At 37.7% G+C, this 21,514-nt stretch overlaps 1 protein-coding gene across 1 annotated transcript in view; it reads left to right on the top strand.

Moving 5' to 3' along the window:
* LOC126327695 (nuclear fragile X mental retardation-interacting protein 1) overlaps positions 1-21,514 on the top strand; it is a 138,483-nt gene that overhangs the window by 52,514 nt on the left and 64,455 nt on the right. The window contains exons 2-3 of the mRNA XM_049995907.1: positions 10,172-10,419; positions 18,672-18,814. Of these exons, the coding sequence (XP_049851864.1) occupies positions 10,172-10,419; positions 18,672-18,814 (391 nt within the window). The remainder of the gene's footprint in view (positions 1-10,171; positions 10,420-18,671; positions 18,815-21,514) is intronic.

Here is a 21,514-nt window from a genome sequence, read left to right as displayed (position 1 = left end):
TCATCATTTAGAAGAATAGTTTTGCATTTTTGACATCCAGTATGTGGTGGCTCTATTCTGACACGTTATGTGTGTCTGTAAGTGTATCGTTTGTCCTATGTTAACCAGTGACAACATAAAACTAAATATCACACACTTGCATCTCTATGCTGGGAATCTAGTCACCTTTTCCTGGGCCATAACTATTTATCATAAAGCCATTTGTGATTACATATCAAATGAATTTGTAATTGCGAACAGGGACTACCATCATCTGTAGAATTTGATATGTTTTGTTATGGCTGTGGTCGCTGTAGTGCCCAGGAACTGCGCATCGTCATCAAATTAACATAGGCATTGAAATATTGTATTTGTGATGACAGTGTAGCTCTTGTGATTGAAGGGAATTTTTTGCCATTAGTGGCCTGAGTGTGATATATTCCTCAGAGGCCTGTGTGATGGTGGATAAAACAGTATCAGAAAATTAGATAATACAGTGGTTGTACGTAAGGTAAAGAATTTCATGTTACAACAGCAGCTCAGGATACTAAAGTAATCAGCAGAAAAGTCTAGTTTAAAATGCAATGCAGTTGAGAGACAATACAAAATTTCTCAGATCAGCAGACAAAGTGTGGCACTGTCTTCGGGAGACAACATAAGGAATGTAATGAGAATTCAATTAGAGGCTTCATGATCGACATTTTCTAGCATTTGTTTATGAAAATGTCACTTGCAAATGGTGAAATACTGTATTTTCTTGCAAAATGAAATTTCTGTCAGTGGAATATGTTCAGACATGGGTTTACTGGCTATAAGGTATCTGTTCCAGAACAAATATTCCACCATTGCATTGACACTGTATTTATGGCAATATAAGGCTGGACCTTTCTCCATGGACTGGCAAACTTCACAGATAGATAATTAGCTTGATGGAGCTACCCATATGTCTATGTTACGAGTAATACCATGATATAGGCTGTATGACTACTGTATCCTGAGGGTGTAATGTTTCCAACACGAATATGCTGGAACAGTTTGCTGGACAGAACTATATTGCTCTTCTTAATAGATATCCTTCAGCAGAGCTCAACTTCATTGACACCTTTTGGTCTGACCCTTTCATAAGATACAGAGATAAGGTTTGGATTGTTAATCTTAAGTCTTCACTAATATAGGCCTACTGCCCCAGGAGATGACAGTAAGCAGTTCATCTTATTCTGAGAGTTAGTATGTTCGTCGTATATGTTATGACACAAAGATAAATTCCTCTACCATATTTTACAGGGTGATATTTGGCAGCACTTGCCATTCAGATGTCATACACTTAAGAACTTAGTTTATTTTGTTGTCTGAAAAAGCTTAATCAGCAATAACAGTTAACTGCATCTTCATTTTATATGAAATGCAATGAAAAATGTCTGGTGCACTTCAGGGCAATTGCATGTGACTGTGAGTACATTATTATTAGGGTGATAAAGTATCTTCCCAAGTCGGACTGAATCAGACAAGTTGGAATAATTGAATAAGACATTTAACTGTCTGGAGAAATCAGGCAAAAATTAGATTAGTTGCCTAACTCATAGGCTGCCTTTCTCATGGTATGTAAATGTTCATTGAAATCACAGACCTTTTATGGAGAGATTAAGTTTTTAAGAAACCATTTGCTGTGCCATTTAAGGATTGGAAATATCTTAGGAATGGCAATCTCTTTGTTTTACAAACTTTGTGTTGTCTGTCTGCAACACAAATAACAGTAGCACAAAAAAATTAAGCTGAAGCAGTATTTGAACCAAATGGAAACATATTCCCATTTTACAGCCTTTAGATGTGACCAAGAAACTACCTGGACATTATACTGGTAGCTCCAGTATTCCTTACCTGTATTGTTCTCTGGACCTGATGACAATAAGTGCCTATAACAGGTGTGAAATCTTTGTAATCACACAACATAAGTGTTCTTGTGTGATTTGAGTGAATTCATCCTTAATCTGCAATTTAAGATATGTCACCACCATCAATTCTTACAATTTTTATGTGAATGAGGATAACTGTGCGTGCTGTAATTGGCTTAGTTTTTATGTAAAACAGAATGCAGCTCAAATTCAGGCTGCAGCCATCTTTTGTGCTTTTTATGAAGTATATTAAGTCAAAATTGTGGCTTGTTCACATAGAGGGTTGTTTGTATAAAAAAAACCTTAAAGTAATATTTCTTGTTATAAAATTTCTGAGGTTCACTAATGAAGTAATTTTATTGGTGTTAGAATTACATGAAACACATTGAAATAGCGATAAAAACCATAAACTTATCTAGAAAAGTTGCCAATATTTGTACTCACACATTGCCCCGCTTAAAATATTTGCTTTATGACAGCTGTATTTTCATTTCTTTTGTACTGGTAACTCTTGATTAAAATGCATTTTGTAATTCGGAGCCCTTATATTAGGTTTGTGTATAAGCATAGCATTTTTGTTTTGCTTCTTGGTATTATGGTTGGTATGGGTTTATTTATCGATTATCATTTTTAATTGTGGTACACTGTTGGTATTTGAGTTTAAATATGGTCCTTTTGTCATTCTGGGATAGTGAGTGGAGCTGTGGGTGCTAGAAACTGGGGTATCAAGTGGAAAAATCATAACATTTTCAACATATTCTTCTGTTTGAGTTCAATAGAGGGATAACAGCAGTGGTGACAGCCAGAAACATTTGCAGCGTGTATGGGGATAATGCCACTGGACAGTGCACAGAAGAAAATGATTTTCTTGTTTTGAGGAGGATCATTTTAACATTAGGAACTCTCCACATTCAAGAAGACCTTCAACATTTTATGAAGGGCATTTGAACGCATTAGTCCACAGTGATCCTTGTCACTGTATTTGAGAACTGGCAAATGTTATGAACTCTGATTATTCCACCATCATGCAACATTTGCATGCAATGGGGAAGATTAAAAAATCAGGCATGTGGGTACCACATGCTCTGAGCCAAAATAACAGAAATCAGTGAGTGGCCATATGTGCATCCTTGTTTGCTCGCTATGAGTTGACTTAAAAGCAACACCAACCATTCCTATCCTGTATCAATACTGGTGATGAGAAATGGTGTCTTCATGCTAACAGAACGAAAAGAAATGAATAGTAGAGCTGAAATAAAGCAGCAACTCGCTGTATGAAGACCTGCTTGTACCGACAAAAGATAATGTTAGGCATTCGGTGGAACACTTACAGTGTGGTGTACTGTGATTGTTCCCTGAGATGTAATTATCAATGCTGACATTTATTGTCAACAACTGAGACTTCTTGCAGACCCAGTCCAGGCATGGTGGCCAGAAAGACTGCATGACGATGCTACTCCATAATAATGCCTACTTGCACTCTGCTGGACTCACAAAAAAACACTATACAGTAGTTTGGTTGGGAAGTCATTCCGTATCCACCATATTCACATGATATTGCGCCCTCAGATTTCCACCTTTCCCTGTCGAACAACCTTCTGCAAACTTCCTTTCCAGATGAAAATGTGGTTTGAACATGACTTGATGAGTTTTTTGTCTCAAAACCACATGATTACTACAGTTTTGGAATTGAAAAGTTTTGCCAGAAATCGCAGACTGTTGTAAATAGTGAAGGAGAATATACTGGGTGATCAAAAAGTCAGTATAAATTTGAAAACTTAATAAACCACAGGATAATGTAGATAGAGAGGTAAAAATTGACACACATGCTTGGAATGACGTGGGGTTTTATTAGAACCACCCCATATTGCTAGACGCTTGAAAGATCTCTTGCACGTGTCGTTTGGTGATGATCATGTGCTCAACCGCCACTTTCGTCATGCTTGGCCTCCCAGGTCCCCAGACCTCAGTCCGTGCGATTATTGGGTTTGGGGTTACCTGAAGTCGCAAATGTATCGTGATCGACCGACATCTCTAGGGATGCTGAAAGACAACATCTGACACCAATGCCTCACCATAACTCCGGACATGCTTTACAGTGCTGTTCACAACATTATTCCTTGACTACAGCTATTGTTGAGGAATGATGGTGGACATATTGAGTATTTCCTGTAAAGAACATCATCTTTGCTTTGTCTTACTTTGTTATGCTAATTATTGCTATTCTGATCAGATGAAGCGCCATCTGTCACACATTTTTTGAATGTTTGTATTTTTTTGGTTCTAATAAAACCCCATGTCATTCCAAGCATGTGTGTCAACTTGTACCTCTCTATCTACATTTTTCCGTGATTTATTCAGTTTTCAAATTTATACTGACTTTTTGATAACCCTGTATTATTGATGACTAAAGGCTCTGTTATGTGTATCTGTTGTGTTTATTAAATGAATGGAAAAGGACTAAGAATTTACGCACTGATTCAACAAACAAAATACCAGTTGCTGGAATTAAGGTAATGTATACTCATTTCACTCTCCAAACTCTTTTCGCTAAATACATTTTTACAAAACTTGATGTGGGAATAATCACCTGGTTTGGAGTAGACAATGTTTTAATATACAAAGGTATAGAGTTGAAACAAAATTTCATCTAGCTCAATTATGTTTGTTACTCCCAGAAAGCTGACACTTCATATGTATTTCTGTTTATTGCCTTGTCTTTTAAAGCAACATTATGTGAAATACCAGTCACTAGAACATGTGGTTTTTGTAATCGTGGACTGCATATTGTATACAGAAGAAGTTCTTCTGGAGTTATTTGGGTTTTGAGAAATTTTTAAAATATGTTCTCTTTGTAAGTTTGACACTATTGTTTGTTTAGGTGTTGTATATGAGCCTCTGTGCCTTCACTGAACCTGACAGTCCTTTGTCTAGGTGCTCCTATATGACAAACTACTTAAGACACCAGAGTTTAGTTAGGTTTGAAGGAATGACATTGTTTCCTCCTTCACTCGTAAGGGCTTGCAGTTTCTGGGCTTACAGAAATTTGGAAAAAAATAAATAACGATAATGAAAAGTACTGAAGGAAACACATGAGCTGGTTTGCATGATACTTGTTCCTAAAGACTAACTATTACAAGAAAGCATAATGAATTTGCATTTTTGGAGTTAAAAGGAGCACTCACTCAAGGCAGAGTCTTTTAAACAAGACAAAGCGATTCACAGGTTACAGTATTAGACACAGCAATATCTGGTGACTTGAACAAACAAACATGGAAGGGGAGACATTACTGCAATGTACCACTGAAATAACATTCACACACATGGAATACACTATGTGATCAAAGGTATCCGGATGTCCCCAAAAACAAGTGTTTTTCATATTAAGTGCATTGCGCTGCCACCTACCGCCAGGTATTCCATATCAGTGCCCTCAGCAGTTACTAGAAATTGTGAGGTAGCAGAATGGGGCACTCTGCGGAACTCATGGTCTTTGAATGTAGTCAGGTGATTGGGTGTCACTTGGGTCATATGTCTGTACATGAGATTTCCACACTTCTAAACATCCGTAGGTCAACTGTTTCCAATGTGATAGTGAAGTGGAAATGTGAAGGGACACTTACAGCATAAAAGCGTACAGGCCAACCTCATCTGTTGACTGACAGAGACCACTGACAGTTGAAGAGGTTTGTAATGTGTAATAGGCAGATATCTATCCAGATCATCACACAGGAATGCCAGACTGCATCTGGATCCACTGCAAGTACTATGACAGTTAGGAAGGAGGTTAGAAAACTTGGATTTCATGGTTGAGTGGCTGCTCATAAGCCACACACCATGCCGGTAAATGCCAAATGACACCGTGCTTGGTGTAAGGAGCATAAACATTGGACAATTGAACAGTGGGAAAAAATTGTGTGGAGTGACGAATCACAGTACACAATGTGGCAATCCGCCAGTAGGGTGTGGGTATGAAGAATGGCCTGTGATCATCATCTGCCAACAAGTGTAGTGCCAACAGTAAAATTTGGAGGTGGTGGTGTTATGGTGTGGTTGAGTTTTTCGTGGAGGGGTCTTGCACCCTCTTGTTATTTTGCATGGGCCTACATTGATGTTTTAAGCACCTTCTTGCTTCCCACTGGTGAAGAGCAATCTGGGGACGGCATTTGCATTTTTCAACGTGATGGAGCACCCGTTCATAATGCACGGCCAGTGGCAGAGTGGTTACATGACAATAACGTCTCTGTAATGGACTGGCCTGCGCAGAGTCCAGACCTGAAACCAATAGAACACTTTTGGGATGTTTTGGAATGCCGACTTCATGCCAGGCCTCACCGACCGATGTCAGTACCTCTCCTCAGTGCAGCACTCCATGAAGAATGGGCTACCATTCCCCAAGAAACCTTCCAGCATCTGATTGAATGCATGCCTGCGTGAGTGGAAGCTATCATTAAGGTTAAGGGTGGGCCAACACCATATTGATTTCCAGCATTACTGATGGAGGGTGCCACGGACTAGCAAGTCCTTTTCAGCCAGGTGTCCGTGTACTTCTGATTACGTAATGTATGTATACACAAAAAGGGGGGGGGGGGGGAGGAGGAGTGGTGGATTAGGAGAAAGGTGGCCTCGCTTGGTGGTGAAGGAAGCCTGCATGGTTGGACAAAAGAAACTTGTTTCTGGGTGCACTTGACGGTAAAGAGATACCAGAGCAGCTGGTGATGAAATGGTAATGTAAGTCACCTGGTACTTCGGCACTCACTGCACTGAACCCACTTCACTGCACTTAGTAATCTAGGTGAATGGACTGGGTGTCTGGCATCAGACTTTCCAGAACCATGACACAACTCCATTAAGGAAACACAGCTTCAGGATGGGGTGCAGAAGATAGAGTGGAACCTCTCATGTTTACCAAACTATGAAGAAATATAGAAATTGAATACTCACATGAAACCCGTGCTGTTAGTGTGAACTCTGATGAAGTGTAGTGCATAATGACAAAGCCACATAGCATTACGCAAGGCATACCCAGGAGATGTTACCTCATTGAAACAGGAATGGGACTGGGCAAGTGCCGATGGGGGCACTTGTCTCCTGGAATGTGAGGTGGTCAAAGATCTACCTGCGATGGAAGTGACCAACGTGGTTGTTGGAGATATGGTCATGTGGTTGTTGAAGAAATGCAGTGACGTATTTGCCAGCAGGTGCTTTGCTGATTGATTGCTTTTGGCCAGTGTGGCATGTCGTCTATTGCTATCAGTGGAGGTGAATAAAGGGAGTCGCCATAGGTTAAAATGCCTATCTGGCATTTTTCCTTTAGTGAGATTATTGGTTTTGTTCACCATGCTTGAACAACTGAGCCTGTTCTGCCTCTGATAATGTCAGTGCCGGTGGAATGTTAAACCTCTTTAACATTTATTTGAGTACCCTCCTTGTTGCCACATCACCAATTAGCCTAAGATGGGGGAGGGGCATTTATCCTTTTGGCTCTGTCCTTATTCTTCTTATATTATAACTGCATGTGCATTGTGCATCAGATAGGAAGGGAAATGGACATATATTTACTGACTCTTTCTTTTATCGTGTGGTTGACAGTAGAAAATGCCTTGTTGTATTAGCTTTGTTTTAAAGCTGAGTATGGAGTGAAAAGAAGTGTATAGAAGAGATTGCTGGGTGTAATATAAGGTCATCTATTGGATGGAATTTGTATCAACACTGTTGATACATTGGAACAGCTTTGTCAGTATGATGCTCTGATCTTCCACGGTCTGTGACTGCTTGTGATGTCTGCAAGAAGTTCCAACCCAGAATAACACTATGGCTACATTCTGTTCAAATGACAATTTCAAAGAGCCATGTTCTGTGAGTAATAGCTATTCTTGCAGTCCCTGTTCCTGTCAGCTGGTGTTGATAAGCATTCTACATTATAAAAAAAAAAAGACCATCAACTTGGCTAGTGCCCTGACTGGTTGGACATCAATGACAATGTCAGTAAGATTCCCTGTCCTGTCTGTAGCTTTCATCTAAGAAGGATTTTGATCTGTGGCTGCCTCTCATCCATAGGTGTAAGCTTACCTTAGATTTCTCGAATTTGACAGCTAAGCGCGCAGTTGGGACCTCTGTACGGTGATGGCAGATGACTACATCGTGTTGGGGTGTGACTTCATCCTAAGTATAGTGATGAGCTTCAGCTCACAGATCGACTATAATCATCTACAGATAACTTGCATGAATGGGACTGTTGTGATGGTTGATGTCTTGTGGGTAATAGTTGTTGAACGTTAGTGTTTTCTTCAATAGTGCACAATGTGTCCAAGATGTCCACAGTGAAAACAGAGTGGCATATTGGCTTCTGTCCAAATGTCTGTTCTTCTGCAGGACATTTTACTTGGTTAAAGAGTTGGTTCTACCTGTGTTAGTTGGATTTTGGATTGTCATTTGATAGTGGTTGTAAAACGGATTGGCAGAGATCATTCTTGATGGGGCGTCAAGCAGTAGTGGTGGTTGGTGCTAGAGACCAATACATCTCGTCCTCGACACTCTCTATCACCTGCTGACATATCAGCTTAACATTCAAGACCAATATCTCTTGTATAATTGGTTTGACATTTCTGGCTGTCATGTATTGCTTCTCATACTATCCAGTGTATGAGAGAGGTGAGCTCACAGTGGTCTTTTATAACTGCTACAAGGACCATAATTGGCGGTTGGGCATATCTCTTTCATCCAGTTATCTTCTGTTGTATTTCCTTGATTCATTGGTGCCACTTGATGAATTTCCCTGCTTTTGTGACACCATTTACTAGAAGATCTAGGTACATGTCTTCTGTGACTCCTTTCATCAAGTTTGAGATTAAGTCAGCTTCTGTCATATTCAGTTTCACTATGTTTTACTGAGCCAAAACATTCAGTATGTATGAAAGTGCCGCTTCTTGCCAAACATTTTCTGTAATTTGGCCTGAAATTTGTCTGTGCTATGTTGTTATTGTACCGCTGCTGGGCTTTACCATCGAAGTAAAAGTAAACATTTGTCAAGCAAATCATGTCATCCCACCTGTTGTATATGGCGACTCGGTTGAATCCATTCAGCAATTTCTTTGAGTCTTGTGCGGCATCTCTAGAGAACACTGATCAGTGCAAGATGTGCAGCTGACTTACTGCTGGCTTTGTATCCATTGGTCTCCTCAATATTTATACTGTAGGAATGATGTACTGCTTGTATTTTGGTTCCTGTCCTTGCAGACGATGGGTTTTACATTGCCTAATTGGAGCCATGGTGATGTAGATGTTTCAAAGTAGCCAGTATCTCTACCAAACAATGTCACCTCATAGCCACACTCAAGTCCAAATCCAAAAACTGGTTTGTGAGTGAAATAGAACACTTATCAATGAAGGCACCTTCATTAAGAACGCTAACATGCAGTTATTTATACAAACATTGAATATTCCAGGTACACAAACTTTACAAACATAAGATATTTCAAGAACCTTACCAGAAATGATAAATGCAAAATAGCAAATAATTGCTGGTTGCCAGGTTTGAACTGCTGACCTGGAGCAATGCCAACCAGCATCACTAACCATTATATGCCACTGATGGCATAAGAGCTAATGTCAATGTAATTGTCATTCTCATTATAAATGAAATGTTTGAAATGTAATTTATGTGCCTAATTGATAGGGGAACTGAAATTATTCCAGTGTGTTATTCAGTTGAGTTACTTCATGATGACAGTGAAATATTTTGATTTTTTCAGCAGGAAGTGAGTACAGATACTCTGCAGTGTTGTGTGTGCTAAAGTTGTTTGAAATTGCGTTCATTCAGTATTTATGTTTACAACAAATATTTAACATTTTTTGCATGTGGATAATAATTCTCTATATGATTCTTAAAATACATTTTCCTAAAACATTAACGATAATTCAAGTGAGTGTATTCCAGTAGGTTATTTGAACATTTTCTAGGTAACATCTCTGAGGGCACACACATCAGAACGGAAAGTTTAGTAAGTAGTTTAAGAGCATGTGTTTGTTAAAGGACATTTTTCTCAAAGATTATCAGAAATGTAGCTGGATTTCCTTGATACATAGAAAGTACATAGAAAGAAGTTAGCATGTAGAAATAAGTTACTTCTCTGTGAAATACCTACAGGTGAAAGAGTTACCAGTACATATGCATTTAAGAAGGTTAGAATGGTGAAAATGGATGTATTGTGTGCATCTTGTTGAATAATGTAAATTAAGAGGATAAGAAGAAATGGTCTCTATTAAATAACTGATAATGTCCTTTATTATCCCTACAGGGTACCTGTTCTAAAGATGGCAGCCATTACTGTGAGACATGTGATCGAAGTTTTCGCTCTGAAGAAGCTCTGACAGAACATCTGTCACAGCATCAGACTTGTGGTTTGGAAGGCTGTCAGTTCACCGCACATGCAGCTGTCGTCATGCGTCATGTTGAGATGCAGCATGCAACAGGACTGTACAGTAAGATCAGTGCCATCACAGACAAACCTGAAGACATAGCAAAATGGATTTCTGAACGCAAAAAGTAAGTAACATTTTATACGGTCCACCATAAAGTCAATGAATTTTTTATTTGCTGGTGTTGAATTAAAACAGCAGATATGTCAATGAGAATTGATCATCACAGATAAAATAACTGTAGGGAATTGTATGTTCGAATTTGCTTCATCATGGCACAAAGTTATTCATATCAGCATGTTTTTTTGTGTAGTTAATAAGAAAATATGAGGAGGTATTGAATAGGATTGGGGAGAAGAGAAGTTTGTGGCACAACTTGACTAGAAGAAGGGATCGGTTGGTAGGACATGTTTTGAGGCATCAAGGGATCACAAATTTAGCATTGGAGGGCAGTGTGGAGGGTAAAAATCGTAGAGGGAGACCGAGATATCTGTACACTAAGCAGATTCAGAAGGATGTAGGTTGCAGTAGGTACTGGGAGATGAAGCAGCTTGCACAGGATAGAGTAGCATGGAGAGCTGCATGAAACCAGTCTCAGGACTGAAGACAACAACAACAACAATAAGAAAATACAATGCATTACTGGTCTTAGAGCCCAGGTTTAGCTTTCGAGATTTTCATGTATTCAGTTAATTATGCTTTTTGTGGCGAAAGAGTTTATTCATTTCCATTGCGCATCTTAGGTTGTAATAAACACAAATAATTATTTTTGTGTGTTTAACATACCTGTAACAAATTTTCTTGTGTATCTTCAAGAATTACACCTTGCATTTTAATAATATAAGGATAATTTTTAAACGGAACTGTTACTGTGCCAGTGTGCTACCTCACTTGGTTCAGTGTCCGTTAGAATTCTCTCTCTCCCTCCTCCTAATTTTTGAGCTTGACCTACCATACATTAACATTAGTGTGTGGTGAGCTGCATATAAAATACTTCATTTACTTCAGTTCATGTATGCATTCATATGCTGGAAACCTTGGTGAAATAGGTAACCTTGGGGGGGGGGGGGGGGGGGGGGGTGAAGGAAGATTTCCCATTGTACCTCATATTAGAGTTTCTTTTTACTTCATTACTGGGCTTATTCTCAGAATAACAATGCACTGTATTTTGTTGTTAACTACACTAACATAATGCCCCTGTGTGGGCTGTAGTTAATGTTGTCTTTATGGTCTCTCAGGGCAGGAATGCATATGGTTAATGTAGTATATTCCTATATTCCTCACTTCATACTGGTTCTTGAGACTTTTTAATTAGGCTTTCATGGGCTATTCGGTGCCTATCTTAAAGCATCCAAGAGTTCTAATTTTTCATTATTTCCATGATGCTCTCCCATTTTTCAAACAAATCTATGACCATATGTGTTGCCCTTCTTCATCTTTCAAAATCTCCTATTAGTTCTGTTCTGTATGGACTCCATGCACCTGAGCGTGAGACGGGATGTAAGAGTGTTCTGTATGTAGTCTCCTTTGTAGATAACCATATTTTCCCTGTATTGTCCCAATGAACGGAAATCTGCCACGACACGATTCACTAAGGAAAGAATGCCATCGAAAATGTTCCAATGTTAGGACGCATGACCAAAGTGAAACACCACATCACATTAGTACTAAAACTAACCCGTGTGCCAAATGAGGTAACTGCTATTACTGGATGTTGTTTCCCTATCAAATACACATATCCTCGTATGGTACAAACATGTTCTTGCTTAAGGTAATTTCACACAAACACAGGAACTTAATGGTGATTGTAAGATGACATATATGTACCATTGCTTTCATTAATTCAGTCTGCCAATGATAATCATTTTAAGGTGTTACCAAATTCATTGTTATGAGACTGGAGTAAGCACAACTAAGAAACTGACTTTCAGATTGAAGTTATTGTAGGAGGTGTGTAGTCTTTAACAGGTACAAAAATACTAGGGAAATATGAATCAATTTATAAACTGACCATCACCTGAACTGACAACATTAACACTGATGTGAAGAAATATACATAAGAGTATCCTAGAAACATTACTGCTTTTTAATTTATTTTTCTTGAACAGACACCAGTTTTTTGTTAATTAGAAAGATGTAAGTGCCAGTATTTAACACTGAATTGAGAGTATAATTCTTGGGAAATCTGAGGTATTAACTTACTTAACACAGGACATAATATTTATGTTAACCCTTTAGCAAGCAGACTAAATGTTATGAGGCCACACGATATCTGAGCATTATTGTTTCTGGAAAAAAGTATTGCACAATCTACGTTTTTTGTTTGTGAGATAGACATGGTGATGCACAAAACTAGTCTATAAGGTATGTTTCAGTAAAAGTTATATTATTTTAATATGACTTTATTTATTACTTCTAATATTTGTTACAAACTACAAAAGGAAATTATTCTTGCTCTTTTACCCGATGGTGCCAACAGTTCAATTTTCAACCTACAGGGAACAGTGTATTTCTCTCTCTCTCTCTCTCTGTCTCTCTCTCTTTCTCTCTCTCTCTGATATATGAAGTAACATACTTTTCCAAGTAGTCAACAATATGTAGAGCTCAGTAGCTGATTTGATTTGGGAAAACCTGGTAGTGGATGTGAAACAGTGTGTGCTAGAACTATCCAACCTCCTATGTTGTACTCCTTTTAATAATTAATTTTTTCTCATTTTCCATATTCTCTAGTTATCCATATCATGAAGTAGGTGTATTCAGAAGTATTGGGACTTTTGTGTTTTCATGAGGTTTTTGTCAGATGTACGTGATTTTTCGTTGTGTTGGTAAACTTGGGTGAAATGTATGTGTACACTGGTAGACATATTGTATGTTCAGTTACTTGTCAAGAAAGTTACATATATTTTCTTACAAGTGGTGATTATTAACATGGTTTAAAAATAGACTGAAGAATTTTTCTATAGAAATGAAATAAAATTTATCTATTTTGAATATTGCTACTGGTGAGTCTGCTGTGGGTAAAATGAGGGTTTACGAGTGATATAAACATTTCCAAAATGGCTGTGAAGATGTTGAAGACAAAGAGTGTTCTGTATGCTCTGGAACATTAACTACTGATGAAAACATGGAAAAGTGAAAGAAATGATTATGAATGATAACAGAGTCAGTCAGAGAAGTTACTGATGACATTGGTGTATCAATTGGCTCGTGCCATGAAATTGTTTGGGATGTTTTGGCAATGAAATGTGTGACAGCAAATTTGTGCAAAATGCCTCTGTTGCTTCTTTGTAAATTTTTACTGGAAAAACACTGTAATGATACCCCAGCCTCCATGTTTGGCACATATGGCCCTGTGACTTTTTTGTGCATATTAGAGAGACCTTTGAAGGCCCATCGTTTAACAAGCATAGATGAGATTAAAAGATAAAGAGTTTCGGGGATTGGAAGAAGTGCTGGCATAAGTGTATATAGTATCTATTGGTGTCTGCTTTGAAGTGGATAACATTAATGTAGATGAATAAATGAAATTATTTCCAAAATATATATGTAATGTATGCCCACATGGGTCAAAATGTTATTCACACCATATTTCATGCAAATTCATTATTCAGATGATAACTTTCAGTATGCTGATTTGTGATGTGTTTAGTTTTACTGGAAATCATATTGATTAAAAGAAATGAATAACTGAAATGATCATAAGGACATCAAATCTCAAACTTTGACTGAACTGATCAGTGGTTTCAACACATACCACTAGAAAAACTTTACAGTAACCTATTTTAATTCTCCGGAAACTAATTAACTTAACAGATAATTCATATTGAAGTCTAGACGCAACCAAAATTACCTTTGGCTTTGTGCCGGTATGCCTTTTCTAATTTCCACGTTTACCCTCATACTTCAGGACCCTTATTTTTTCTGGACCAAATGTCACCAATATTTAATCAATAAAGCCAATAATTAGGGATTTGCAGAAAATATCATGATTTCTAATATGAAAACTGTACTCGTAAACATGTAATTCCAATGGATACACTAAATAGTTCTGCAACCTTTAGTAATTTTTTAACTAACTACTTATTACATAAACCAGATTATTGCTTGAATCTGTAGCTCATCTACTCTAGTAAATGTCAACCATACAGTTTCATAAACAAATGTGTTTTCCAAAAACCAAAACCACTTACATTAAAGTATCTAAATATCCCACCCCACCCAAAAATCTTCCATCCATGGCTAGCCATTATCATGTTAACTTCTGTGTAACGAGTGCACGTACTGCAGTCTTCATGTGAACTTCTCTCTATCAGCATCCACAATTATGCAGTGAGGTTGGTCCTAGAAAGTACTCTGTTAACATGTGAACTCAAGTTTGTCCTCATTTGGATCAAGTGCTGCAACATAATCTATTAATTCTGTGAACAATCATGTCTCCAAGAATTCACTTGTTCCTGTTATTTCTCTTGTTAACTGTAGGCACTGTGACATATCTCCATTAATTTCTTTGGTTGTTGTGAGTAAAAACTGTGTTTACCACACTGCAGGTCTGTCACTGTTTAATACTGTTCAGTACTCAAAAAAGTTTTCAGTTAAGAGACAACAAACGGTGAATAAGTAAAGTATCATGTCATATTAGTTTTGTCTTTTAATAGAGGTGTATATTGTCTACCTTTATCATAAGTTAATGCTTAACCTGAAAAACACTTCACAGAAGTAGTGAAACTTGTACCAAGTTTACTGTTGTTTTAATAGATACCTATTTTTTTACCATAAATTAATTAAATTGTACAAGACTACTGAGAACATCTGTCATATATCAAACTCATAAATTAAAAGAGAATCAGCAAACTTAATATAAAGTTATAATAGAGGGAAACATTCCACGTGGTAAAAATATATCTAAAAACAAAGATGATATGACTTAACAAACGAAAGCCCTGGCAGGTAAAGTTATTTGTTTACTATTCCATAGAACACTGCAGTAACATAAAGTGTTTACTGTTCTGTAAAATATTGCACCAGGCATAAGGCAAACCCACTGTGCTTATTGTTCTTAGGCAGGAAATGAGCTGGTTCCTATTAATAAGCAGCTCGGAATCACCCTGACTACTGTCAAGCAATTGGAAGCTGCTGTGAATTTATTTGTTGGAGGACTACCAAGAGTTGTGTACCAGAGGTTCAAAAGTTACCTCAAGTACTATCCTCTCCTGTGGACAATGTCTTCCCTGCAGGAAATATAAGCCTCATCATTACTGACTGCAAGTGGCATGTCGGTGGTGGGTCTAGGCATCCTGTACAAGGTATACAGGGACCAGGGAGTACTCAGGGTGTTACACCAATCCCGCTAACAAACAAGTTTGAGGTGCTGCCTTTCACTTGTTTTGGGGAAACCTACTTTGTCCCGTGTCAGGAAAATGCAAACACAAAAGGGCCGGTCTATTAATTGTATAGTGAATAATGATATCCTTTAGGAAAATGGCAGTAAAAGATGGGAAGGACAACCAGGTACACTCAGTGTTTATGCCTGGGGGCCTCATTCAGGATGTTGAAGAGGCTGTTTTGGCAGCCACTGGGGGAACAGATGGGACCAACTGAATATTGTGGTACACATTGAAACAAACAATGCCTTTTATCAGAGATCCAAGGTCGTACTTCTATCTTTCCAGTGACTAGAGAGAGGGTTGAGAGTATCAACCTTCCTCATACAATTTCAACAAAGCTCATAATCTGCAGCATTGTCCCCAGAACAAATTGTGGCTCCCAGGTGCTGAACTGAGTGGGAGGCTCTATCCAGAGACACTCAGGGTTCTGTGACAAACTAGGCTGAGACTTTCTAGATTTGCACCACATGGTTGAGAGTTAGATGCCTGCCCTAAACAGGTAAAGTGTGCACTGTACATCAGAGGCTAGCTGACACTGAGTGTGATGCAAACAATGGTTTATTTAGATTACATAACTCTCCATACAATCCAGTTAAGAGTAGCTGTGGGAAACCAAAAAGTACCAGCGTAAGACCTCAAGAATTGCCTCCCGCAGATGAGTGTGTCAAAATCCATGTGAGATAATTGGGGGAAAATGGAGAGGGAAACTGGAAATGGACGTGGTGTATTTGTCGTAGTAGACTAGGAATTTAAATCCAGCAAGATAGAAATTGAACAGATTGTTTGGCAACACTCAGTATCAAGGGCATGCATAAAATTATAATAGGATCGTTCTATAAACAACCGGATTCTCCTCCTAAAGTAACCAAACACTTTAGAGAAAACTTCATTTCACTTGTACAAGAGTTTTCTTATCATACTGTAATCATTAAGGAGACTTTAATCATCCAACAATTGATTGAGGTAATTGTAGTTTTGTTAGTGGTGACGGTAACAAGACATCATGTGAAAAAGTTCTAAATGCCTTCTCTGGAAACTACCTAGAACAGGTAGTTCAGAACTCAACTTGTAATGGAAATATATTAGGTCTAATGACAATACACAGAACTGCCCTCTTTGAGGAAGACCACATCGGAGGTGGTATTGGTGACCATGAGGCAGTTACAGCAACAATGAATACCAAAACACAAAGGACATCTAAAACAAGCAGAAAGATCTATATGTTCAGCAAACTAGACAGAAAATGATAGTGTCATGCCTCAAAGAGGAACTTGAAACTTTTAGCTCAAGACATGAGCATGTAGAGGAACTATGGCTCAAGTTAGAAAGAATAGTTGACCATACACTGAATAGATATATACCCAGTAGAACAGTTTATAATGGGAGAGATCCTCCATGGTGTACGATCACTGTAAAAAAACTTCTAAAGAAACATAGACTACTATATAATATGTATAAAACAAAGCACATGGCTATAGATAGAGAGATGCTGAATGAAACGTGTTTGGCAGTGAAGTGAGCAATCCATGAAGTCTTCAATGACTACTGTTGCAGAATATTGTCAAATGATCTTTCACAGAACCGATAGAAATTCAGGTCATGTGTAAATTCTGTTAGAGGCACCAAAGTTAGTGTCCAGGCTATCATGGATGAGACAGGAACTGAAACTGAGGGTAGGAAAGCAAAAGTTGAAATGCTTAACTCTTGTTTTCAAATGTTCCTTTACAAAGGGAAACCGAGGAGCAGTCCCCAAATTTAATTTTGTACCACAAAAAGGATGAGTGATATAGCTATTAGTGTCAGTGGCATTGAGAAACTGATGAAATCGCTAAAGCTGAACAAAGCCCCAGGGCCCAGTGGAGTCCCTATCAGATTCTATACTCAATTCATGGCTGAGTTAGCCCCTCTGTTAACAATAATCTATCGTAAATCTCTCGAACAAAAAACTGTGTCCATTAGCTGGAAAAAAGTACAGGTTTGACATCTATTTGTTATAGAGTGTTAGATGACCTTAGCTCAAACATTATGAGGTATCTTGAACAGAATGACCTCATCCTTGCCAGCCAGCGTGAATTTCGAAAACGTAGATTGTGTGAAAACCAAACTGCACTTTTCTCACACGACATCCTGAAAGCCATGGATCAAGACAGCTAGGTAGCTGCAGTATTTCTTGATTTCCTGAAAGCATTTGACTCGGTACCACATGTACACTTATTATCAAAAGAACAGTCAAATTGGGTAATATGTGGCTGGATTGAGGAGTTCTTGGTAGGGAGGATGTAGCATATTATATTGAAAGTAGAGTCATCAACAGATATAGAGGTAACTTTAGGTGTTGTAAATGCTTTGTACTTCACAGTGCTCGGAAATTATCTACTCTTCAAAAACATTTTTTAGTGTTTTATTTATTTATTTTCAAGAATAACATTGTAGTGTTAGCAATTAACATAGTCTGTAAGGTCTCCTTGTCAGTCATTTTACCAGCCTATTTCATCAACATTTGCCTTTCAAGCCAGCTTATTGCATACAGCACTAAGCTGTATGTCATCCTGAAGGCTTTGTAGCAGATGAAGAATTTTAGCATGGATAAAGGACTGTTTCATGTACTTCTTTTTCCTCAGTGCTCTCCTAGCAAATTAATGGTCATAATTACCCAGAACACTGTTCTAGAACATTAGCTTCTGATTTTCATGCCTATGTGTAAGAGATGTCTACAAATATAAACCAGGTAACAGGCCACCATTGTTGGATCCCTGTAAAAGTTTTTCTAGGCAATAGTTTCATGTTGTGTTATTAGCTAATAAATCAGTATAATTAAAAAAATGGTCATTGTAAGGGTACCCGACTTGTGAGTAACCTTTAAGAAGAGATATTTTGATGCAAAATATAGTGCCAAATTCATATAAATGTAGATGTCATTTTGGAAAGTTATCTCCTGCTAAATTAAGTTTAATAATGATATAATTATCTCATTTTGTGATCATTATTCTTACAGACGTTATCCAACTAAAGAAAACATTGAGAAACAGAAGAAGGAACGTGAGGAGAAAATGAAACGAGGTGAAAGGTTAGAGGATCAGAAAACTAGGTTTAACCCTGATTTTTCAGTAAGAAGAGGAAGACGTAATGAATCGAGAGGTAGTTACATGTACAGAGCTTTTCTTCTTGTTAGTGCAGACATTCAAATTCAAAGCACTGAATCACAATTTCCATATAATTAAATAAAAGGTAGACCTCTGTCTTGCCAAAATTAATGCGACAATAAATGAAAAAAATGTCACAGGAGTGCTTCAGATGTGGAGTAAAAATGGTATTATAATAATATCAACTGTTTTATTTCATAGAACAATATATTTCCTTCATACACAAAATCTAGTCATTTGGTTGATGTGAATGTTACATTGTAAACAAAAACAGAAAATTTGAAAATGCTTAATAATTATAACTCTGACATTGTATATGTTCTTTTGCATTCATGACATCTTAGTACTAAGTTATTTTTTAATGATTACTGAGTGTATTATCTTTCATTAAGATGGTTTGTTTGCAGTACTCTAAATTTCGATTTCCCCTGAATGTGTAACATGTTTGTGGTATCTCCTGTCGTTTTAAATGCCTAGAAATGTTTACTTTCAATGTTGACGGCTTATTGTATGTGGAGTATTAGACATGGGACAATAGACATGTGATAATACCACCATAACTTACACATTAATTTTTTGTGTTACTGCTGCACTGACCAGAAGTAAAGGGTCAACAAAAAGTAGTTAAAATTGCATACAGGGTTTCTGAGTGAAAGAAAAAGTTTAAATCCTCAAAACTGTCCATTCTAATAACATGTCTTGGATTTTATGCAGTAAATCAATTATATTCTGTCCACACACTGCTTATTTTTTTATTTATATGTTTTCCAGTTTTCCCCACTCTTATATTACAAACCATTTACCCCGCCCCCACCCAATCGTATTGCCTCTCCACAGCTTCCACTCTGCCATGTGGTCCTTCCACTTTTGCTCCCTGTGATGGTGCCTCACTACATAATGTGCCACTGCTCTCTCCTTTTCCCTGCCTCCTTTGGATCTCCACCCCTCATCACATTCTTACCGTCTTGTCTCTCTGCCTTCCCAACTGTCTCTTGTCTCTCCGCCTTCCCCCTGAATATCCTCTCAGATATCCTCCCCCTTGCCCTGTTGCCACACATCCTCTTTTCAATTACCTTTTTATGTTTCTCACTCCCATTTCTCTCCCCTCTCTGTAACCTCCCCTCCCTCCCCACTCCCTCTCTAATCCTATTACCACAACCTTTTCCAACCATCTTCTCTTCTCTTTGTTCTCACCTTCTTCGCATCTTTTCAAAGAAGATCAATGGAAAAAATTGCACTGTACAGCTCTGACTTCATAATCAGCCCACAATGTTTCCTTTATTTCGCAAATATCGTCCTTTATTATTATTATTGTTTTTTTGTCATAGTTATCATTATTATCCATTTCCTTCTTTATGTTAACTTTTTCGCTGCAGTTGACATGCATAGGTGCTCCACTTGCATTTTCGTACAGTGCTATTAATGTATATATACGCCCTTAACTGCTGACCTCTTAGTGTTGCAGACAAGTTACGTACATATCTCGGTTAATAACAAAAACGAGAATTTACCAACAACGTATGTGCCTTCTATCATTTGCAAAAACCATCTTTTACTATCTTGAACTGTATATCAAATACGATGATTGTTATGACCCCATAATACCCTATTCAAAGGTTGAAAAGGGTGTTTTGTTCCCAACCGTCCATTGGATATAAACATCAGTAACTCAAGTTTAAAGAAATGGTTTAAATAAAAAAGGTTAAATAAAATTTCAATATCTTATTACATTTCATATACTGCAATGTATGAGCTAAAATTAGTCATACACAAAGTTTACGCAATGCTTTTTTACCTCTGCAGCCTCTTTAAAATTCTGTGCAACATTTTACTTCATTTGATCCAGTGCAGTAAATATAATGCACAGTAAAAGAAATTCAGTTCTTTATCATCGAAGGTGAAAAGTGTAAATGGTCAGTAATTATATTGCCAGTTTTGATATGTTTCATATTATTGTTATATATTTTTGTATGTTTCACAAGAATTACATAATTATGTATTTACACATTATACCCCATAAAAATGCATATTATTGCTTTTCTACCATTCTTATTTACCCACACTCCTAGTAGACTGACCCTTTGAAAAATATCCAAATCTAATGTACCATAACAGCTAAAGACAGGAAGTAAATTGTCTATAAAAATGATGAGTTCATGACTCTCTCTCTCTCTCTCTCTCTCTCTCTCTCTCTCTCCCTCTCCCTCTCCCTCTCCCTCTCCCTCCCTCTCTCTCTCTCTCTCTCTCTCTCTCTCTCTCTCTCTCTCCCTCCCTCACTCTCTCTCTCTCTCTCTCTCTCTCTCTCTCTCTCTCTCTCTCTCTCTCTCTCTCTCTCTGTGTGTGTGTGTGTGTGTGTGTGTGTGTGTTCATGATGCCTCCTGCTGCATCAAAATTAAGATCTTGGATTATGATAGACAACACTTTCCACTACTGATGGAGAGATTGATCACATCAAGTATGCAGTAAGCAGATCAGTTGCTTCATGAGGTCGCAACTTCAGTAACTTATACGTGGTGATGTTCACACCAAGAACAAAGTAGTACAATTGTAAGAATCAAATGTTTTTGATATGGATACCAAAGACACCAAACTCCACAAATGTATATTTCCATTATATGTCCTCCACTGTTGTTGCTGCAAACATAACACTGTATAAACTAGAAATGCCTGAATGTTGCACATTTCTACAAAAGTA

This window comes from Schistocerca gregaria, chromosome 2, assembly GCF_023897955.1.
Source record: "Schistocerca gregaria isolate iqSchGreg1 chromosome 2, iqSchGreg1.2, whole genome shotgun sequence".
Taxonomy (NCBI): domain Eukaryota; kingdom Metazoa; phylum Arthropoda; class Insecta; order Orthoptera; family Acrididae; genus Schistocerca; species Schistocerca gregaria.
This window is presented reverse-complemented; position numbering and strand designations above follow the sequence as displayed.